This window comes from Vombatus ursinus, unplaced genomic scaffold (assembly GCF_900497805.2).
Source record: "Vombatus ursinus unplaced genomic scaffold, bare-nosed wombat genome assembly UNPS02011334.1, whole genome shotgun sequence".
Taxonomy (NCBI): domain Eukaryota; kingdom Metazoa; phylum Chordata; class Mammalia; order Diprotodontia; family Vombatidae; genus Vombatus; species Vombatus ursinus.
Genome location: NW_020951112.1, coordinates 2,353,411 through 2,370,993, shown reverse-complemented (window position 1 = coordinate 2,370,993; position 17,583 = coordinate 2,353,411). Strand labels below are relative to the sequence as shown.

Genomic DNA, 17,583 nt, shown 5'->3' with positions numbered 1-17,583 from the left:
AGGACATAAGGCAGATACGGGACAATTTACCTGGTTATTGCGAGAGTGTGAACAGAGGCCACAGGGAAAGGCCATCGATCAGCTGCAGCAGTCAATGTCAGTAACATACAACAGAGTTCAAGGATACATCTGCCCTTTCTATCTGTTCTTAAGGATTTTCTTTTGGTTTTTGGCTTTTGTGATTTTTTTTCCCTGCCTTTTGTTTCTACATCACCCTTAGTCCCCAATATATCTGCCCCTCTGTCCCATAATGAAGAATAAAAGAAAGGGGAAAAAAAGCATCCCTTCAAAACTGAACCGCACATCAGCGGAGTCTGATAGTCTGTGTGATGCCTTGCACCCAGAGTACCCCCTGCAAGGAGGGGAGGGAAGCGTGTGTTCTCATCTCTTCTACAGGGACAAAGTAGATTGTTATTAAGTACACAGCATTTAGTTTAATTCCTTCTACATTGCCATCCTGAGGCTTGAATATTTTCTTCTTCTGTGTCTGCCTACTTCTCTTTGCATCAGTTAGTATAAGTATCCCTCTGCTTTTCTGTATATTTTGTTTTTCCTTCCTATCATTATTGATAAACAGTTTTCTTGGGAATTGTACTTGGTGGGGTGGGGTGTCATTGTTTGGGTATTTACTGAGGAGGGTTTGTGTGAAAAGAGAACAGGTCAGTAAATCTTAGAACGATGCAAAAACAGGTGACCTCCCCCCACTCTCCATGGCCCTGGCACAGAGAGGATACCATTACATTCATTCTTACGTTCATAGCTTTCCTACACTTTTTCAGAAAGTCACTTAAACTCCTGACCTGTGCTTCTCATCTGTGAAAATGAAAGGTTGGACCAGGTGGTATCTGGGGTCTTTCCCAGTCCCAAATCTGTGCCCCTGTGACCTCTCCTAGTGAGTCTAAACAGGGTGTCCCTAAAGTCTTAGTGCCGTGCCAGGTTATTAAAGAACTCTTATTCCCATTTGCAAACCAGGCTGCTTTGACTGGGCAGCAGCTATGTCTGTCCTTGAGTTCTTTGGGCTGAGCCTCTGGGAAAAGAGACCTCAGTTTCTCTTCCTGGGTGCACCACTGAACAGATGGTGCAGTGAGAGGAACATGGGTCCAGATCCCACTTCTGATGCTTTCTTCCTGTGACCGTGGAGAAGCACTTAGCTTTTCTCACCTTGTGAAATGGGGGCTTGGACCAGAGGGTTCCTTGGGTCCCTTCTGGGGGTTGACTTGTCAGAGCAGAGAAAGCACGGGGTCTGTAAACATCACATTGTATTTATTCAATTAAGAGAGGCTGGGAAGGGCTTGGGGAGGGGGCGGGTTGCCGATGTCTTTGGCTGGGCCATGCTGTTCTCCCTTCCGTTTTAAAGGTACGTTCATTCCCTTGGTCTCTTTTCCCACAGACCCCGTACCAGACAGAAGAAAACCAGGACAGGTGGGGAGGTGGAGCAGCGGCCGGTGTTGGGCCACGTCTTATCCCTAATCCAGTTACCACCAAACGCAGGGGCTGTTTCCCTTTGCCGTCCGTGGGCTGCGCTTGTGGTGCTGCCTCACCTCCGGTAAGAGAGGGGCCTTCAATGGGCCTTTGGAAGGCAAAGCGGTGTGGAGGGGTTGCCGATCTGCATCTGAAGAGGGGGTTTCCTCACTGGGAGTTCCCTGCTGTGATGGAATCACAAGTTTCAGTCTTTCCCTTCTCAGGAGAAATTTCATTTGAACCAAAGATTAAATGTGCCGACCTTTACTTCCTTAGGTCAGCAGTCTACAAGCATTTATTAAGCACCTTCTGTGTACCAGGCACTGTGCTGGGGATACAGAGACAAAAATAGACTAGTCCTTGCCCTCAGGGAGCTTACATTCTGTTGATTGAGTGCCATCCAATGAACAGGTTGTTTGAAACTGATGCTGTTTCTTCTCTTGCTCCCCCCCTTACGAGCAGACCGATGGAGAGAGAGAACATAGTGCCTCTGGTCATGAGATTCATAAACTCCTCCTTTGCAGCCATTGATGAAGGAAGTGTTGGTAAAGGTGGGTGGCGTTCCCCTTTTGCTTACGAAATTCCTCTGCTGTGTGCGTCCAAAGCCAATGAGAGCTCAGGGTGCCCCCCGGGGAGCAGTGACCTGAGCTTTTGGCTATGCTGCCTGGGCAGTGGGTCCTGAAGACTTGGGAGAGCAGGGATGCTGTGTGTGTGTGCCTGTGTGAGGGCATTCACTTAATCCCGGATTCCTTAAGCGTCATGTGTGCATATGTGCACCCCCTACTTACACCCCCCTGGAGATTTGAGTAGGCTGGCGGGAATTAGAAGAATTGGGCGCTGTTTCTATTAACTCATAGGAATTTAGAAAAATAAAAGGAAAGCTTTGCCCCAAAGCACCGATTTAAGGCCAGAAGGGACCTATCCCACCTTCCTTCCTAGGAAACCAGCTTCCCAGAGTACTCTAGTTTTGCCAAGCCCACCCTTCCTTTTCCAATAACAGTTACCACGAGAACTCAGAGCACTTGACGTGTGTGGTCTCATTTGCTCCCTACAATGTCCTCCCTGGGAGGTAGGTGCTATTATGAGAGGTCCAGAGATTCACCCAGGGTCCCATAGCTAGGGAGAGTCTGGGGCAGGATTCAAATTCAATTCTCTTACTTCACTCTCAGTGTTCTATCTCCAACTTCAAGCTAAAAAAAGACACCCCCTTTGCTTGGAGAACCCCCCCCCCCAAAAAAAGGACCTGTATCTTTGTAAGATATGCCAGACTTTTTTCCCTCCCCTTCCTTCTTTTGTAGTCTTGGCATTTAGATAGGTTTTCTTCTTTCATTTCAGAACGCAGTTAAATAAGCACCTCCTGTCTGCTAGGCACTGTGCATTTAAAAATTTGGAGTTGTTTTTTTCCTCCGGAGGTTGACATTAGCTTTGAGGGTGAACGGGATGTTTGTTCAATTCACGAGTAAGCCAGTTTTGTTTTCTGCCCCCCCCAGGGGACTTGTTTGTCCTGTGCCAGGCAGTAAATGCACTGCTGAGTTTAGAAGAGTCTTCTGAAATTCTGCAGTTGGTTCCTGTGGAAAGAGTGCAGAACCTCTTGGAGTAAGTAAAATCATCTCTTGGCTCTTTTCTGTGGTTTAACACAAAGAAGGAGCGTTGACGAAGCGACAGGGATTTGTTTGTAAGCAACAAATACGATCTTATTTTATCCTCATTGGACATTGTTATCCTCCCCATTTTATGGATGAGGAAACTGAGGCAGACGGTGATTATTGGATTTGAACTTGGGTTTTCCCAGCTCTAAGTCAGGTTCTGTATGCACAGTGCCATCTGGTAGCCTCTGGGGAAAGGAATTAGAGAAAGGGAAAGCTCTCCTGATGCCCTTAGAAGTTCTCTGGTCCCTGCTTATCTTTAAAAAGGATGCTTTTCTTTCTTTTTTAAAAATTAAGTCTAATTTAATATTTTATTTTTTTCCACAATTATATGTAAAAACAATTTTAACAGTTTTTCAAATTTTGAATTCCAAATTCTTTCTTCTCCCCCTCTCATTGAGAAGGCAAGCAATTTGACATAGGTTGTACACACGTAGTCGTATAAAACACATTTCCATGTGGGTCATGCTGTGAAAGAAAATACAGACAAAAAACCCGAAGGGGAAGCTTTCCCATTGCATCCCTTCTGCACGGGGACTATTTTATGCTTGATCTTTGTAGCCTGGTGCCATGTATATAGTTGGCATTTAATAAGTGCTCCTTGAATCTTATGGTGTCATGCATAGAGCTGTGGGCCTGGAGTCAGGAAGGAAGGCATTGATCTGAATCCCATCTCAGATCTTGCTGGCTCTGTAACCTTGGCCTCAGTTTACTCATCTGTACCATTTCAAGCCCCTTTCAGCTGCCAGTCTACTGTGAATTCCCACTTCCTCCCCCAAATTTATTGTTATGAGCTGGGGGAAGTCAGTGTCCAAGGTTTTTGGATTGTGTTTGGAGAAAGGACCACAAGGCTGTCCATGTTACAGGTGGATTCAGTGGAAGTCGTCTTTGGAAGGGGAACAGCTAGTTCCTCGGGCTCTGCCGTCTTTGGCCTCGGTGTTTCAGGGAACCGTGGCTTTGCCTGCCTGAGCATCCTTTCCAGGCTTGTTTTCCCCCGAGAGTTTGCATGTGTTTGTGATTTATTTCCTTAAGAGCTAAGCACGCCTTCCTCGTACATGAGGTTGTTCTCAGGACAAAAGTCTCTGGTACACATCAGGGGACCCTGGGAGTACAGAAATCAGTGACTAATTACCCAGGATTCCACAACTGGAAAGTATTAGAGGTAGGACCTGAATCGGGGCTTTCCTGATTTGGAGGCCATTCAGTCTGCCACTTGGCCTCTGTGGTTAATGGGTGTACTTTTTTTTTGTAGGCATGTGAATTGTATTCGAGGACATCCCTGTAATATGGCACAATATTTCATGCAACAATTTGTCCCTGTCTAAGAAAAATAACAGTGTGTCAGGATATAGTGTATTAAAGAAAAGGTCTTAAATTAGTATAATTTTTTTTCCTGTACATCTTTCAAATGTTTTTCATAGACTAGCAAGAAATTCAGACATCATTCAGTGGGTCTTTTTTTTTAATTAATTATACTTTATTTTAACATCGATTTTTTAAAAATTTTGAGTTCCAAGTTTTTTCCCTCCAGCCTCTCTCATACCCATTGAGGAAACAAACAGTATGATGTCAATTATACATGTGAAGTCATGTAAACCACATTTCCAAGGTGCCAAAAATTTTTAAAAAGCAAGAAAAATAGTTTAAAAATATGCTTTCATCTGCATTCAGACTCCATCAGTTCTCTCTGTAAGTGGACAGCATTTTTCATCACACATCCTTTGGGATTGGTTTTGGATCATTGTATTGCTAAGAATAGCTAAGTCATTCATGGTTGATCATTGTATAATATTGCTGTCACTGTGTACAGTGTTCTGGTTCTGCTCACTTCACTTTGCATCAGTTCATATGAGTCTTCTCAGGTTTTTCTGAAAGTTTGCTGCTCGTCACTTCTTACAGAACAGTAGTATTCCATCACAATCATACAACACAACTTATTCAGCCATTCCCCAACTGATGGGCATCCTCTCAGTTTTCAGTTCTTTGCCACTACAGAAAGAGCTGCTGTAAATATTTTTGTACACATAGGTCCTTTTCCCTTTTCTTTGATCTCTTTGGGATACAGACCTAGTAGTGGTATGGCTGGGTCAGTTTTATAGTCTTGTGTGTAGTTCCCAATTGTTCACAAGTATGATTGGACCAGTTCCCAACTCCCCCAGCGGTGCATTAGCATCCCCATTTTTTGTGAGTGCACTTTAAGTGAGGCTGTGTGATCTGGCAAAAACAACGTGGAGCAGGGAAGGAAGGATGAGGCCTCGGGTTTGTCCCTCCCTAACCGTGTGATGTGGAGCAAGTCTATAGCTTCTCTAGGTTTTAATTTCCTCAATTCCTCTGAGTGGAATGGAATGGAAGCTCCTGAGGGCAGGGGCCAGTTCCCTCAAATAAGGAGTACATGCTTGTTGAATTGTAGACAGGTAGACCAGGTGACCTTGAAGGTTTCCCTCAGTTCAGCGATACCGGGACTCTGGTTTTAAGTGCAAAGAGAAGCCTTCATCTGATGTCTGAATTTGTGTCTCCATTGTTGTCATCGCTGGTCATCGTCTGCCATTGGGGGCCCCCACAGGGACAGCGTTGTGCCTGATGGAGAAGGTGCTGAATAGCGATGTCGTTTCAGGATGCTCCCGGAGGAGCCTTCTGTCCTGCTGCTGGCCGACCTCTATTATCAGCGACTGTCCTTGTTCGGCTGTAAAGAACCTCTAGCCGAGGAGACTTTAATGAGCTTATTTGTCAGCCTGCAAGCAAATATCTCCACCGGTGTGTCCAAGGTAATTTTATGTTGCTCTGTTTCCTCAGCTGGATTTGTATGGCTTTGTTTATAGAGTGCATTTGGTTCCTTACCCCAGATTAGGAGGTGAGGTGGCCTCATGGAGAGGGTGCTAGGCTTGGAGCCAGGAACACCCGAGAGCAGTCAGCATCTCTCCCATCTGCTCCATGACACCAAGGACCACGTCTCCCTTTTTTGAAGATGATTCCTTAGCCCTCCCCACCTGGTCTGGGGCTTTACAAGCAGGAGCAACTTCATAAATGGTGTTTGCACAAAAAAAATGACCCTGGGAAAGTTATTTATCCTTGGGCTTTGCAATCCTTAAAGTGCTCCATCAGTGCTGTTCTTGTTCTCATTACTGTTACTGTGAAGCAGCTACTCCGGGTGAGGCACTGGGCTGCAAAGACAAAATCAGATGAGGAGCTTAGATTGGGGTGGGGGGCGTCTTCGTGAGTTACAGAGTGCCCCCACGCACCCGGCATCACCTGGTTGCTCCCTGTCGCTGGAAGTCTAAAGTCTGAGGAGCTGGATCCATGGCCTGCCCCTCTGACCTTGACTCCCTTTTTGACCTTGGGCTGGTAACTAGTGTCCCAGAAGGAGGCTTTGCAGGGCCTCGAATGGCAGGCTCACCAGTTCAGGTTTTGTTTGGCAGGCAGGAGGGAGCTTCTGCAGGCTTTGGAGAGGGCAGAGACCATCAGGGTCTGGCCCAGCAGAAACAGAAGCTTTACAAGTTGTAGACGATATTGAGTCAGATGGGGGCCGGGAACAGGCATGTTGAGTGCCCGGAACAAGTGGGAGGGGAGCCCTTTCTTTGTCCGTCTGGCCAGTTTCCCCACGAGTTGGCAAGCACCATGCCTTCCCGGGCTGAGATGGTGGTCCGGTCACCCCACTGCTGCTTTCTCAGCCTGTGCTGTGGGGAGCCGGGTAGGAAGCCCCTCCCCATTGCCCCTCAGGAAGGTCTGTGTCACCCTCTGGTGCCTGGAGGGACGCAGCCCCCAAGTTCCCAGTGCAGATGACCCTGAACAGTTCTTTTTGGGAGGAGGGTTTCCTTCAAAGTACAGCAGAGCCCTCCCCTGCTTTTTTCAAAGAGCCCTTAGCAAAGTTCAAGAAAAATTGAGTGTGGCTGTTTCAGAGTTTTATTTAAATGATCAGTTCATACATTTCCTTTAAAGATCATCCATAGATGACTCTTAGAGGCAGCTAGATGGTTGAGTGGATAGACAGCTGGATTTGGAGTCAAGAAGACCTGTATTCTAGTCCTGCCTCAGATACTTTGTGATAGCTGTGTGACCCTAAGTCACTTCACCTCTGTTTACCTCAGTTTCCTCACCTGTAGAATTATCACTGACTGATAATAATAGCACTGACTTCAAATGAGATGATATGGACAGCACTTTGCTGACTGAAGGGCTCTATTGGTGCTGGTGCTGGTGGTGATGAGTAAACTGAACAGAGAAGGTTGCTGTTTGACCTCCTCTCAGAAAGGAGCAGCGGGGCGCGGCTGAGAGGAGGTGGGATTGGAGTTCTGGCTCCGTCCCTGGCTGCCCGGGCATCATGAGCCGGAGCATTGGGTAGATGGCAAATACACTTAGACTTGCCCAAGGGGGGACCCTCTTAGCAGGTAGAGCCGTCCAGAGGGGAAGGGGCTGCTGCTTCTGAACAGTGGGGTGGGGAGTGGACCCGATGGCCCCCATCTGGGCTGCTGGACCCTCAGCCTCGCAGGCCTGGGGTCTGCCCTCACTGGAGATCTTCAGACAAAGGCTGGAAGAGCTCTCGTTACCTCTGTCGTAGGGAGTTTACCTTTGGGCATGGATTGGATCAGAGGGTCCCTGAGATTCTGTGACTCTAGCCGTGTGACCCTCGGCGGGTCACCTCGCCAGTCTGAGCCTCTGGTGCTTCACCTGCACACTGGGCATGATCACACCTCAGTGACCTCCCCCTCACAGGCTCGTGAAGATAGTTCCTGGTAAACTGTAAAGTGCCGTATCAGTGTGAGCGTCTGTGTCAGAGGGTGCATGGGCCTCAGGTGCAGGATCAGCTGAGCTCCAGGAGGTCTTGGCACAGGAGCACCTTTCTTTGGTGCTGAATGCAAGCAGTAAAGTTCCTATTATTATGTGCCCCTTGGTGCCATCTCTGCCAGGCACTGTGATGAAACAGGCCCCACCCGCTAGAAGCTTTGTGCTGTTTGCCCAAAACTGCTTAAAGTTAGAGCTGACCTTGGTGTTTTTTTCTTTTTCTTCCTTTTGATCAGATTCGCCTTCTGACGATAAGAATCCTAAACCACTTTAAGGTGCAGCTTCCCGAGGCGATGGAGGTATCGTAGCATCTTCACCCGGTGATTTCAGTGGCTCTGGGCTATTATTTTGCTTTTCTTCACTTATCCATAAGAGGGTTGGGTTGCCCCTGTAATGCAGCCCTGGAGTTGGAGTCTGAGGCCCAGGTCTTACCTGTTCAGGTGACCTGTGTGTCCTTGGCAAGTTACTTGTCTGGGTCTGAGTTGCCTTCTCTCTCTGAGATGAAGGTGTGGGTCAGCTCTAAATCCTGTGATGTGAATGGGAATAATGAGGACTAGCCTTTTTTCCTTCTTGTTTGCTTATTTAAATTAAAATGCTTTTGTTTGAAATATGAAGTGCCTTGGGAGATCACAATGTCTATCACTTTTCAAAGAAATTTTTATTGTTACCTCGTATTTTTACATCACCCAGACTTTTCTAATGCTGCTTTTTAACATTTAAAATAAATTTGTTTTTGCTTAGGATGATGGGATAGGGGAACAGCAATCCATCTTTGCCACGTTGCTACAAGCCGAACTTGTCCCAGCAACTGTGAATGATTATCGAGAGAAGCTTCTGCATTTGAGAAAACTGAGACACGACTTGGTCCAGGCGTCCATTCCTACTGGGCCTTTACGTGAGGTAAAGGCAGTGTCTGTGTAGTGTCCGTCCATCCAGCCTGGGAATTGGAGACTGGCTGATCTGGAAATAAAAGTTGTAACTTGCCCTCGTGACCCTGAAACATCTGGAAGCATGTGGAATCCCTGGGGCTTGTCTGCCCACCAGACCTTCCACCCCTCTGTCCTTCACCCTCTTCCTTCCCGCTGCTTGACCTGGGAAATGGGCAGTCAGTTCTTCTACTAAGCTCACTCCTTGTCTAATGATGCTGCCTGTGCAGGGAGCGAGCTCAGCCTCTGCCCACAGAACAGCAGCCCTGGCAAGGTTCCGCCATGCTGGACGGCCTTCCCGATTGGGCTGGCCTGGCCTCTTGTCTGAGGACCAGCCTGCATAGCACAGGGAGCTCATTTGCAGCCTGAGAGTTGGGCTGCAGAAATTCTGCTCCGTTGTGCAGGGATGTACCCGGACCAGCAAAATTAGTCAGGTGTTTGGAAAGATGGGAGTGCTTCTGAAAGTCCCCCTGCTGTGCACTAGCTCTTCTATGGAGCATTGGCTAGTTCAACAAGTATTTTCTTTTAAGTTGACTTTTTATTGATGTCGTTTTTTTTACATTGCCTACATTTCCCACAGTATCTGCTCCCTCCCCTCTTTTGCCTACCAGGGACCTATCCCTTCCAATAAAGAACTAAAAATAGTTTAGTAAAATCAACCAGCACATCCTAAAAGTCTGGCACTGCATGATGTATGGCACCTCTGTGGCCCCCCACCTCTGCCAAGAATCAAGGGGTACCTCCTCAGACACCTTCTCTGCCACAGGGATGGTTCATGATGATTTGGCCACACTCAGTTTAGATTGCTCATTGGTCTTTCTGTTTGCATTATCGTAGCTGGGTTTGTTGGCTTCCTGGTTCTGCGCTTCACTTTGCATCAGTTCACGAGTCTTCCCATGCTTCTTTGTCCTCCTCTCATTCATGGTTTCTTATGGAGGTTCCATTACATTCACACACCTCCACTGGTCTAGCTGACCCCCATAGGTGGGCATCTACCTTGGTTCCAGGTCTTTGCTACCATCACAAGTGCTGCTGTAAATATGCCATTGGCTTTGGGGAGTGTTTTTGAATGCAACACAGTCGCTGGGGTACCGTGGCGGACCTTGGGTTTCCTCAATCTCAGATCCAGTGAGAGGGATACATTGGCTTGCAGCAGGCACCCAGCAAAGACTGTGGGAGTGCCAGGCGATGGCCATGCTTTGGACTGGCACTGTTTTCCATGGTGGTCGGCCTTGTGGCTGTGAGATCAGCTGGCTGGGGATAATGGCTAAGAATGAGCCCCACGCCGTACACAGGCTGGTCCTCGGATAGCAGACGCACCAGGCTGACCATCCCTGGGCCTAGCCTGCGAGGCTTCCCAGTGTGGAAGAGCCTTTGTGTGCCTGGTGTTCTGTGGGCACCCTCTGGGGCCGCTGGGAGGCAGTGGGGAGAGTGCCGTGCCATAAGGCAGATGGGGCTGAGCTAGGGCAGAGGCAGAGACAGAGACCGAAGAGAGAGTCAGTGTTTGAGGACAATCTCTCTGTTTCTCTGAGATGCAGCTCAAGGACCAGCTCAGCCTTTCCCGGGCCCTGATTCTTTGCGTTCTCCCTCTTTCCTTCTCTTATGTTGAACCACCTTTTTTTCACCTTGTGTGTATTCTGCGTGTACTCACATAGGTAAGTTCCTGTCCTCTCTTCCCAGATGCTCCTTGTCTGTGGGGTCACTTCCTTTTTGGGTGTGCTCGTGTTCTGAGTGCTTGGCCATAGACGGGAGACCCTCAGATCCCAGAGGCGGGAGGGGATGACATCTGTGACTGGCAGGGTTCATCTCGGTTCGGCAAACATTTATTAAGCACCTGCTGCCTGCCAGTGGCTCCTGTCCTCGGGAAGCCACCATTCTCCTGGAAGGAGACGAGGGGGAGCCCTGAAACCAGACCAGATGTGAGGACGTGGGTAAAGCAAACACCCGAGAGACTTGGGGTGGAGGCACATGGAACCAGTTAGTCATTCCCTCCTTGTTCGCTTATGTTGGGACCAAGTCAGAGGATTGATGGAGGACTGTAGTCATGCTGCCTGTACATGGCAGCTGTTGTTATTACTTGGGGTACCACAGTCATTCCTTGGGGAGCCAGAAAACTGGCTTACTGGTTTGGGGAAGCCCCGAGTCCCGACTCATGTTGGCGGCATTTTTCCAGGCTCTTCAGTTTCCACGCCTCACACTCTGTTGATCACCCAGAATTTAGACTTTTACGTGTGGGGTGAATCTCCTTATCCAGCATGGTGCAGCCTTTATACCCAAATGTAAGCCATGGATCAGAGCTGATGGGGCCTTTTAATGAAGTTTGTTGTTCAGTCATTTCTCTTGTGTCCAACCCTTCATGGCCACTTTTGGGGTTTTCCTGCCAGAGGTACGGGAGTGGTTTTCCATTTCCTCCTCCAGCTCATTTTACAGATGAGGAAGCTGAGGCAAACAGGGTAAAGTGACTTGCCCAGGGTTACATGTCTGAGGCCAGATTTGAACTCAGGTCTTCTTGATTCCAGGCCTGGCACTCTATCCACTGTGCCACCTAGCTGCCTTCCCCCCTCCTTCTAAAAATTTTAATATTTTATTTTTTCTCAGTTACATTTAAAAACAATTTTTAACCTTTATTTTATAATTTTAAGTTCCAAATTCCTTTCCACCCTCCCTCCCCTACCCCCTCATTGAGAAGGCAAGCAGTTTGATAAAAGTATGTATATGCAGTCATACAAAATGTATTTCCATATTGGTCGTGTTGTGAAAGAAAACAGAAAAAAGAAAAACAGAGTTAAAAATATGCTTCAGTCTGCATTCAGACTCCATCAGTTCTTTCTCTGGAGGTGGTTAGCATTTTTCATCATAAGTCCTTCATACTTGTCTTGATCTTTGTATTTCTGAGAATCTAGCTGCCCCTTTTAATGAAAAGTCCTCATTAATTCTTTTTAAAAATCCCTATATAAGCACGTCTGTTTTCTATCATGTGTCTTTGGATATCTCTCTGTGTCATTATCAATCTCTTTACCTTTGTTTATGGTCTGTCTTTCTGTCTCTCCATCTGTATGTCTGTGTCTTTCTCTCTATCTCATCTTTCTGTCTGTCTCTTCTCCACTGTAGTGGTCAGAGAGCTGGGGTCAAATTCAGGCAGGCTTGGGTTCGAGGCTGCCTCTGCTTACATACTTTATTGTGTCTCTGTGTCCCTGGCGCTGAGCACAGGACCTGGTGCGTAGTGCCAGGTGCTTGTTGAATGCCCGTTGACTAAATTCTCTTGGGCAGTCCCTTCTCTGCATGCCAGGCTGTCAGTTCTGGAAGATTTCGTTGGAGCCCCTGCCAGTCTGCATTTGGGAGGCGCTGCCGACACTGATCAACCCCCAGGTCCCGACCTTTGCCTCCTCCTCCTCCTCTCCTCAAACAGACAGTAGCTGCATTTGGGATTCTGAGCTGTGAGGGAACATTCTGTAGTTGAGCATCTTTATCTCCAAGATGCATCGTAACCCTGAAGTACCTCGTCCTGTGGCTTTTCCTCTTGAAAGAAAAAGTAGCATGTTAGCTTTAAAACTTAGTTTTCTAAACTGTTGGCGGTGAAATTTAGCAGTTTCAAAATTGAATATTCAAGATAAAGAGAAACATGGATATTTAAACATTTAATTCCCATTTTCAAATGTTTTCTGGATTTCTTCTCTGTCCACCTCGGCCAGCATTCAGACTTCCCTTCTGTGTGTCCCTAGGTGCCGCTCCGTTATCTGCTCAGCATGCTGTATATTAACTTCAGCGTCCTCTGGGATCCCATTATTGAACTCATCGCGTAAGTGTGGCATACGTGGGGGAATAATTATCATGAAATGGCTGTGAAAAGAGGGGCAGCCAGAACAGCTCAGTTTCTTGGTGTGCTGGTGTCACTGCTAAAGGAATAAGAACCAGGCTAAGGGGACTTGCAAAGGAAAAGGCAGCCCCATCTAGAAGAGTGACCATTGCCCAGCATTGTGGCATTGGAGGAAGAATTTCGTCCTGGGTTGGAAGCCTTGGGTTCAAGTCACTCTTACACAGTACCTGACACATAGTAGGGGGCTTAATAACTACCCATTCACTGTGGGTCAACTGGGTGGTTGTGAAGGTCATGTGAAAGGAAGAGCTAGCATTGACATAGAAAGCACTTTGCAGGGGCAGCTAGGTGGAGCAGTGGGTAGAGCACTGGCCCTGGAATCAGGAAACCCTGAGTTCAAATCCAACCTCAGACATATAACACTCACTAGCTGTGTGACCCTAGGCAAGTCATTTAACCCCAATTGCCCCAGCCCTTTGCAAATATTCTCTTGTGCCAACAATCCCAGGAGGTGGAGGCTGTTATTATCCACATTTTATAGGTGAGGAAACTGAGGCTGAGAGAGGTTAAGTGACTGAAGGAGAATTTGAACTTGTGTCTTCCTTCAAGCTCAGCCTTCCATCCTCTCGTCTCAGAGGCACAGCAGACTGTAGAGGTCATTTATTCCAGCTCTGATTTGTTTGGAGATGAGAAAGTACTCCAGAGATCTGGAAATCCCAGTGCCAAAGGTTCTCCTCCAGAGTGCTCTGACTCCAGATGCAGTATGGGTTCTGAAAAAGTCCTTTTGTTTTCTGAAGAGTCTCTTTTAAAGGTATTACCTGGTGCAAGGAAAGAATTTTAGCAACAGTCCAAATTAATTTTAAAAACCTCTTTGTGTGGGGGTCCATGTGCAGAAATCGGCCTGTTTGCAAGTGAGTTTGCCCCATTTTGAGAGAAGCGGGATGTCCTGACGACTGACCTCAGAGTGACGAGACGTGGCCCTGAGTCCTCGCTCTGCTTGGTTTGGTGGCTCTGGGCATGTCAGCTAACCTCTGTGAGTCTCAGTGTCCTCATCTGTAAAGTGGGGGTAATAGGAAGCAAACACACAGTCTGCCATGTGCACATACTGTGCTGGGAGAGGGAGAAGGGAATCAGCATTTCTAGAACACCTACTCTGTGCCAGGCCCTGTGCTCAGCGCTATACAGATGTTATCTCAATTAATCCTCACAACAACCCTGGTTGGGAGGTGCTGTTATATCCCCATTTTGGAAACTGAGGCAGGCAGCACCTTGTCCAGGGTCACACAAGCTAGTACATGTGAGAGGCAGGATTTGAACTCGGGTCTGCCAGACTCCTGGCCCAGCGCTATATTCACAGACAAAATGAAGCAGTTCCTGTCCTCAAGGAGCTCACGTTCTAAAGGAAGAGAGGACATGGCCATGTACCAGGCATGTGCCAGATGCATAGATCGGCAGTCACACGGCGATGTGAGGGTGTCTTGGGGGGCTGAGGCTAGTACCAGCAGCCGGGGGGACCAGGAGTGTCATCCTGCAGAAGAAGGTGCTTGACTTCTTAAAGGCTCCCGAGGCGTGGATGGACACGAGACTGCAAGCTCTAGAAAGAGGAGCAGCCATTTGTTGTCCAGTTCCCAAGACTCATTGAAACCAGCCCTAGTTCTGACAACTTCTCCATTAGCACAGTTTGGGGCAGGGTCTCTTCACCCTGTCTCCATCCTTCACCCCCTGCTGAGCTTGTGGACCCCTTCCCACAGTCAGCTTTGTAATTGCAGCAACTAAAATGCATAGATGTGGAAAGGAAACCAGGTACATGGAACTCCGAGTCATGACCAAGGCATGCAAACAGAAAAAAGGCAACAGACCCCGAGTCTAGTGTGTCAGCCGGCCGCCAAACAGTGAGGACCAGACGCTCGTCCTCACCCAGCTCATCCACAAGCCGAACCCAGCACCTGGCAGAGAGGAGGCCCTGAGAAGGTTCTGGTCAGTCAAATACGGTGTGAGCTGCCACGGTCTGAGGGAGAAACTCAGCTCCACTAATGAAGTCATGTACTGAAGTATTCCCTAACATATCCCCATCATTTGCATCTGGGGACGTGAACCTTCACCCAAATTATGGGCTGAGTCATAGCTATTTAAAAGCATTAGGTCTGACTTAAGATAAACATCAAAAAGAAACCTCAGCCTAACAGGAAGCCACTTGGACTGCCTTTCATCAGAACGTAAAGTCCCTTTAAAAAAAATTCTTTCTTGCTACCTTGAATGACCCTGGGCAAGTTGGCCTCAGTTTCCTCCTTTGTGAGATGGGGACAGTAATAGCACCTGTCTTAGCAGGATTGTTAGGAGGATCAAATGAGGCAGCATATAAAGTGCTTGCAAACCTTCACAGCGATATAAATGCACGCTATTGTTATTTTTCTATTCCATTAATTTCTTGTGTCATCCCCTTTCCCTAATTCCCAGAAGGCCTCTGTTCTGTAAAAAAAAGAAAAAGGAATTTAGAGAAAAGGAGTCTGAGAGCAGTAGTATGGGTAGTAGTTCCCAGAGTCCCCCATCTCTGCAGTAAAGGAAAAGAAATTCTCACTATGTAGTGAGTGGTTTCAGGTCTTTATTCTCATAAAGAATATTCTTAAGTAGTTATTTTTTTTTCATATCGACAACTTAAGTAGATTTTGGTGAGATCATTATACCAGGTTTTGCATTTATGTAGTGGTTTAAGGCTTACAGAACTAATAATTTTCAATTTGGCAGAATTTATTTCTCCGCTCTGTTTTATTTTTGCACATACATGTTAAGTGAGCTTTAATTCTTTCCTAAATGGGTGACTGTGAAAAGCAGGGAGATTCTGAGGCAGTTATGGGACCTCACAAGCAGTGAGCTAGCTCACTTTGTGCCTCCAGGTGCCAAGTGTTCTTTTAAGTTATCTGACTTTTGACCTGTTAGTCTAGACTGTTGTTGGAAGGTGGCTTCTTTCCTTTCTTGTATTTGAAGGGCATGCTTCATACGAACAGTCAGTTGTGTAATGGGTCGGGCCTGACTAAGCCTGGGCAGCTGCTACTTTGGGTCCAAAACTGGAACAAAAACATACGATTGCAATCCTCTCAGCCATTAGCACGGGCCAAGGAAAGCTGGTGAGATGCGACTGAATGAACTTCTGAGGGGTGGTCATGCTGCTAGCCTAGCGCCTGACGCCTGTACTGTATCCAGGTCAATGCCCATCTTCAGTCCCAAGAGCCAGTTGAGTTTCAATACCTTTTTAAGGAAGAACTAACCTAGCTTGGCAGTGAGGGGGCTGGTGATTAGGCTCTTACTCCCACTACAGGCCAGAAAGCAATGATTTTTTTTTTTTCTCATATAGATTGTGTGTATTTGAACCTAGGGGAGAAATCCCCACCAAGGTTAAAGCTGTCAGGTTTCCATTTTAAGAGACACCTAACTATTCTTTTCTCCCTCTGGCTTCAGAGTAATTTCACTCTCCTCATTGTCTGTCAGACCTTCTTGTAATTCTGGGAGTCCTTTCCTTGCAATAGGCTCCTAAAACTCTTCTATCGAGCCCTGTCTAACCTTATTGTTCTGTTTCCTAGTTCCCATGCCAATGAAATGGAAAACAAAGCCTTCTGGAAAGTCTACTATGAGCATTTAGAGAGAGCCGCTACACGTGCTGGTAGGTGACATTATTTTGAGTGTTGCTCAAAGCTTTTAGTTTTCGTGTTTGTTTACTCATGAATTTAGGTAGTATTTTGTATTCTCTTTGGCAGTTTTTTGTTCACTTTTTAGGAAATGCTTTCTTTTGCTATTCTAAAAGTTAATTCATGATCACAAAAAAACCCACGTAAGATCTTAGGATCATAGATTTAATGCTGAAAAGGCTTTCAGATGTCACCTAGTCCAGCTGTCTCACTTTGTAAATAAAAAAAAAACAGGGGCAACTAGGTGGCTCAGTGGATAGACCACCAGCTCTGGAGTCAGGAGGACCTGAGGTTCAAATCCCACCTCAGACACTTGACACTTACTAGCTGTGTGACCTTGGGCAAGTCACTTAACCTCATTGCCTAGCCAAAAAAAAAAAAAAGAAAAGAAAAAGAAAAAACAGACTGAGAGGCCTCTCTCTGACATATAGAGATAGTGAGTGTCAGCCCGGATTTGAAGTTGGTTCCTTAGCTCCAAATGCAAGATTCTTTCCACTGTCCTCTGCTTTCACACATCACCTGGCTGCTTCCTCTACTACTAAAACCTTTCAGAATTGTGTTTTCCAAAGTTTTATTGGTGCTTCCCCCTTTTTTTTCCCTACCACAATATTGCATCCTTCCCCAAATAGAACCCTCCTTTGTGACAAAGGAAACACCGAAGCAAAACCAACCAGCACAACTTACTGTGCTTTTAATTGTTTGCAATGCATGCAAGTTCTTCTCACCTCCTAATCTAGAGCAGGGGGCTTTGTTTCATTATCTTTTCTTTGGAACAGGTATTGCTTATGACCCTTATTGTGAGTTCAGCTGCCTCCTTGTGTTTGTTTTTCATTTGTATTATTGTGGTAATTGTGTTTAATGTTCTCCTGAATTTTTGTTTTGTGTCACCTGATTCAAGTCTCCATTGTCTTCCTAAATTCTCTTATTTGTTTCTTACTAAACAATAATATGCAATTGTACTGATATATCACAGCACACAAATGCCAGGCAAAAGAATTTGAATTCTGCTCCAAAGGCAGTAGGGAGCTGATGGAAATTTTGATCAAAGGAGTGAACGTTCCAGGTCTATGTGTGGTAAAGATTATTCTGGCAGCAGTATGAAGGAAAGCCTGGAGAGAGAGCAAGAAGAATAGTTGTGGGAAAACTGGTGACTGTATCACAGGAGGGAAGCTCTGACCTCTCGGGAGGTCAGAGGAGAGCCTGGACTGGGCTGGGGGTCGTGGGGATAGAGAGGAGAGGACGGATATGGGCGATCTTGGGGATGGCTGGGT

General features: G+C 46.7%; 1 protein-coding gene across 3 annotated transcripts in view; it reads left to right on the top strand.

The window, feature by feature from the left end:
• The window catches only part of UTP20 (UTP20 small subunit processome component), a 107,626-nt gene that overhangs the window by 23,203 nt on the left and 66,840 nt on the right, over positions 1 to 17,583 (top strand). For all 3 annotated transcript variants that reach the window (XM_027855762.1, XM_027855761.1, XM_027855763.1), the window contains exons 13-20: positions 1,391 to 1,546; positions 1,924 to 2,012; positions 2,952 to 3,057; positions 5,722 to 5,872; positions 8,123 to 8,185; positions 8,628 to 8,786; positions 12,535 to 12,611; positions 16,208 to 16,287. In XM_027855762.1, coding sequence (XP_027711563.1) covers positions 1,391 to 1,546; positions 1,924 to 2,012; positions 2,952 to 3,057; positions 5,722 to 5,872; positions 8,123 to 8,185; positions 8,628 to 8,786; positions 12,535 to 12,611; positions 16,208 to 16,287 — 881 coding nt within the window. The remainder of the gene's footprint in view (positions 1 to 1,390; positions 1,547 to 1,923; positions 2,013 to 2,951; positions 3,058 to 5,721; positions 5,873 to 8,122; positions 8,186 to 8,627; positions 8,787 to 12,534; positions 12,612 to 16,207; positions 16,288 to 17,583) is intronic.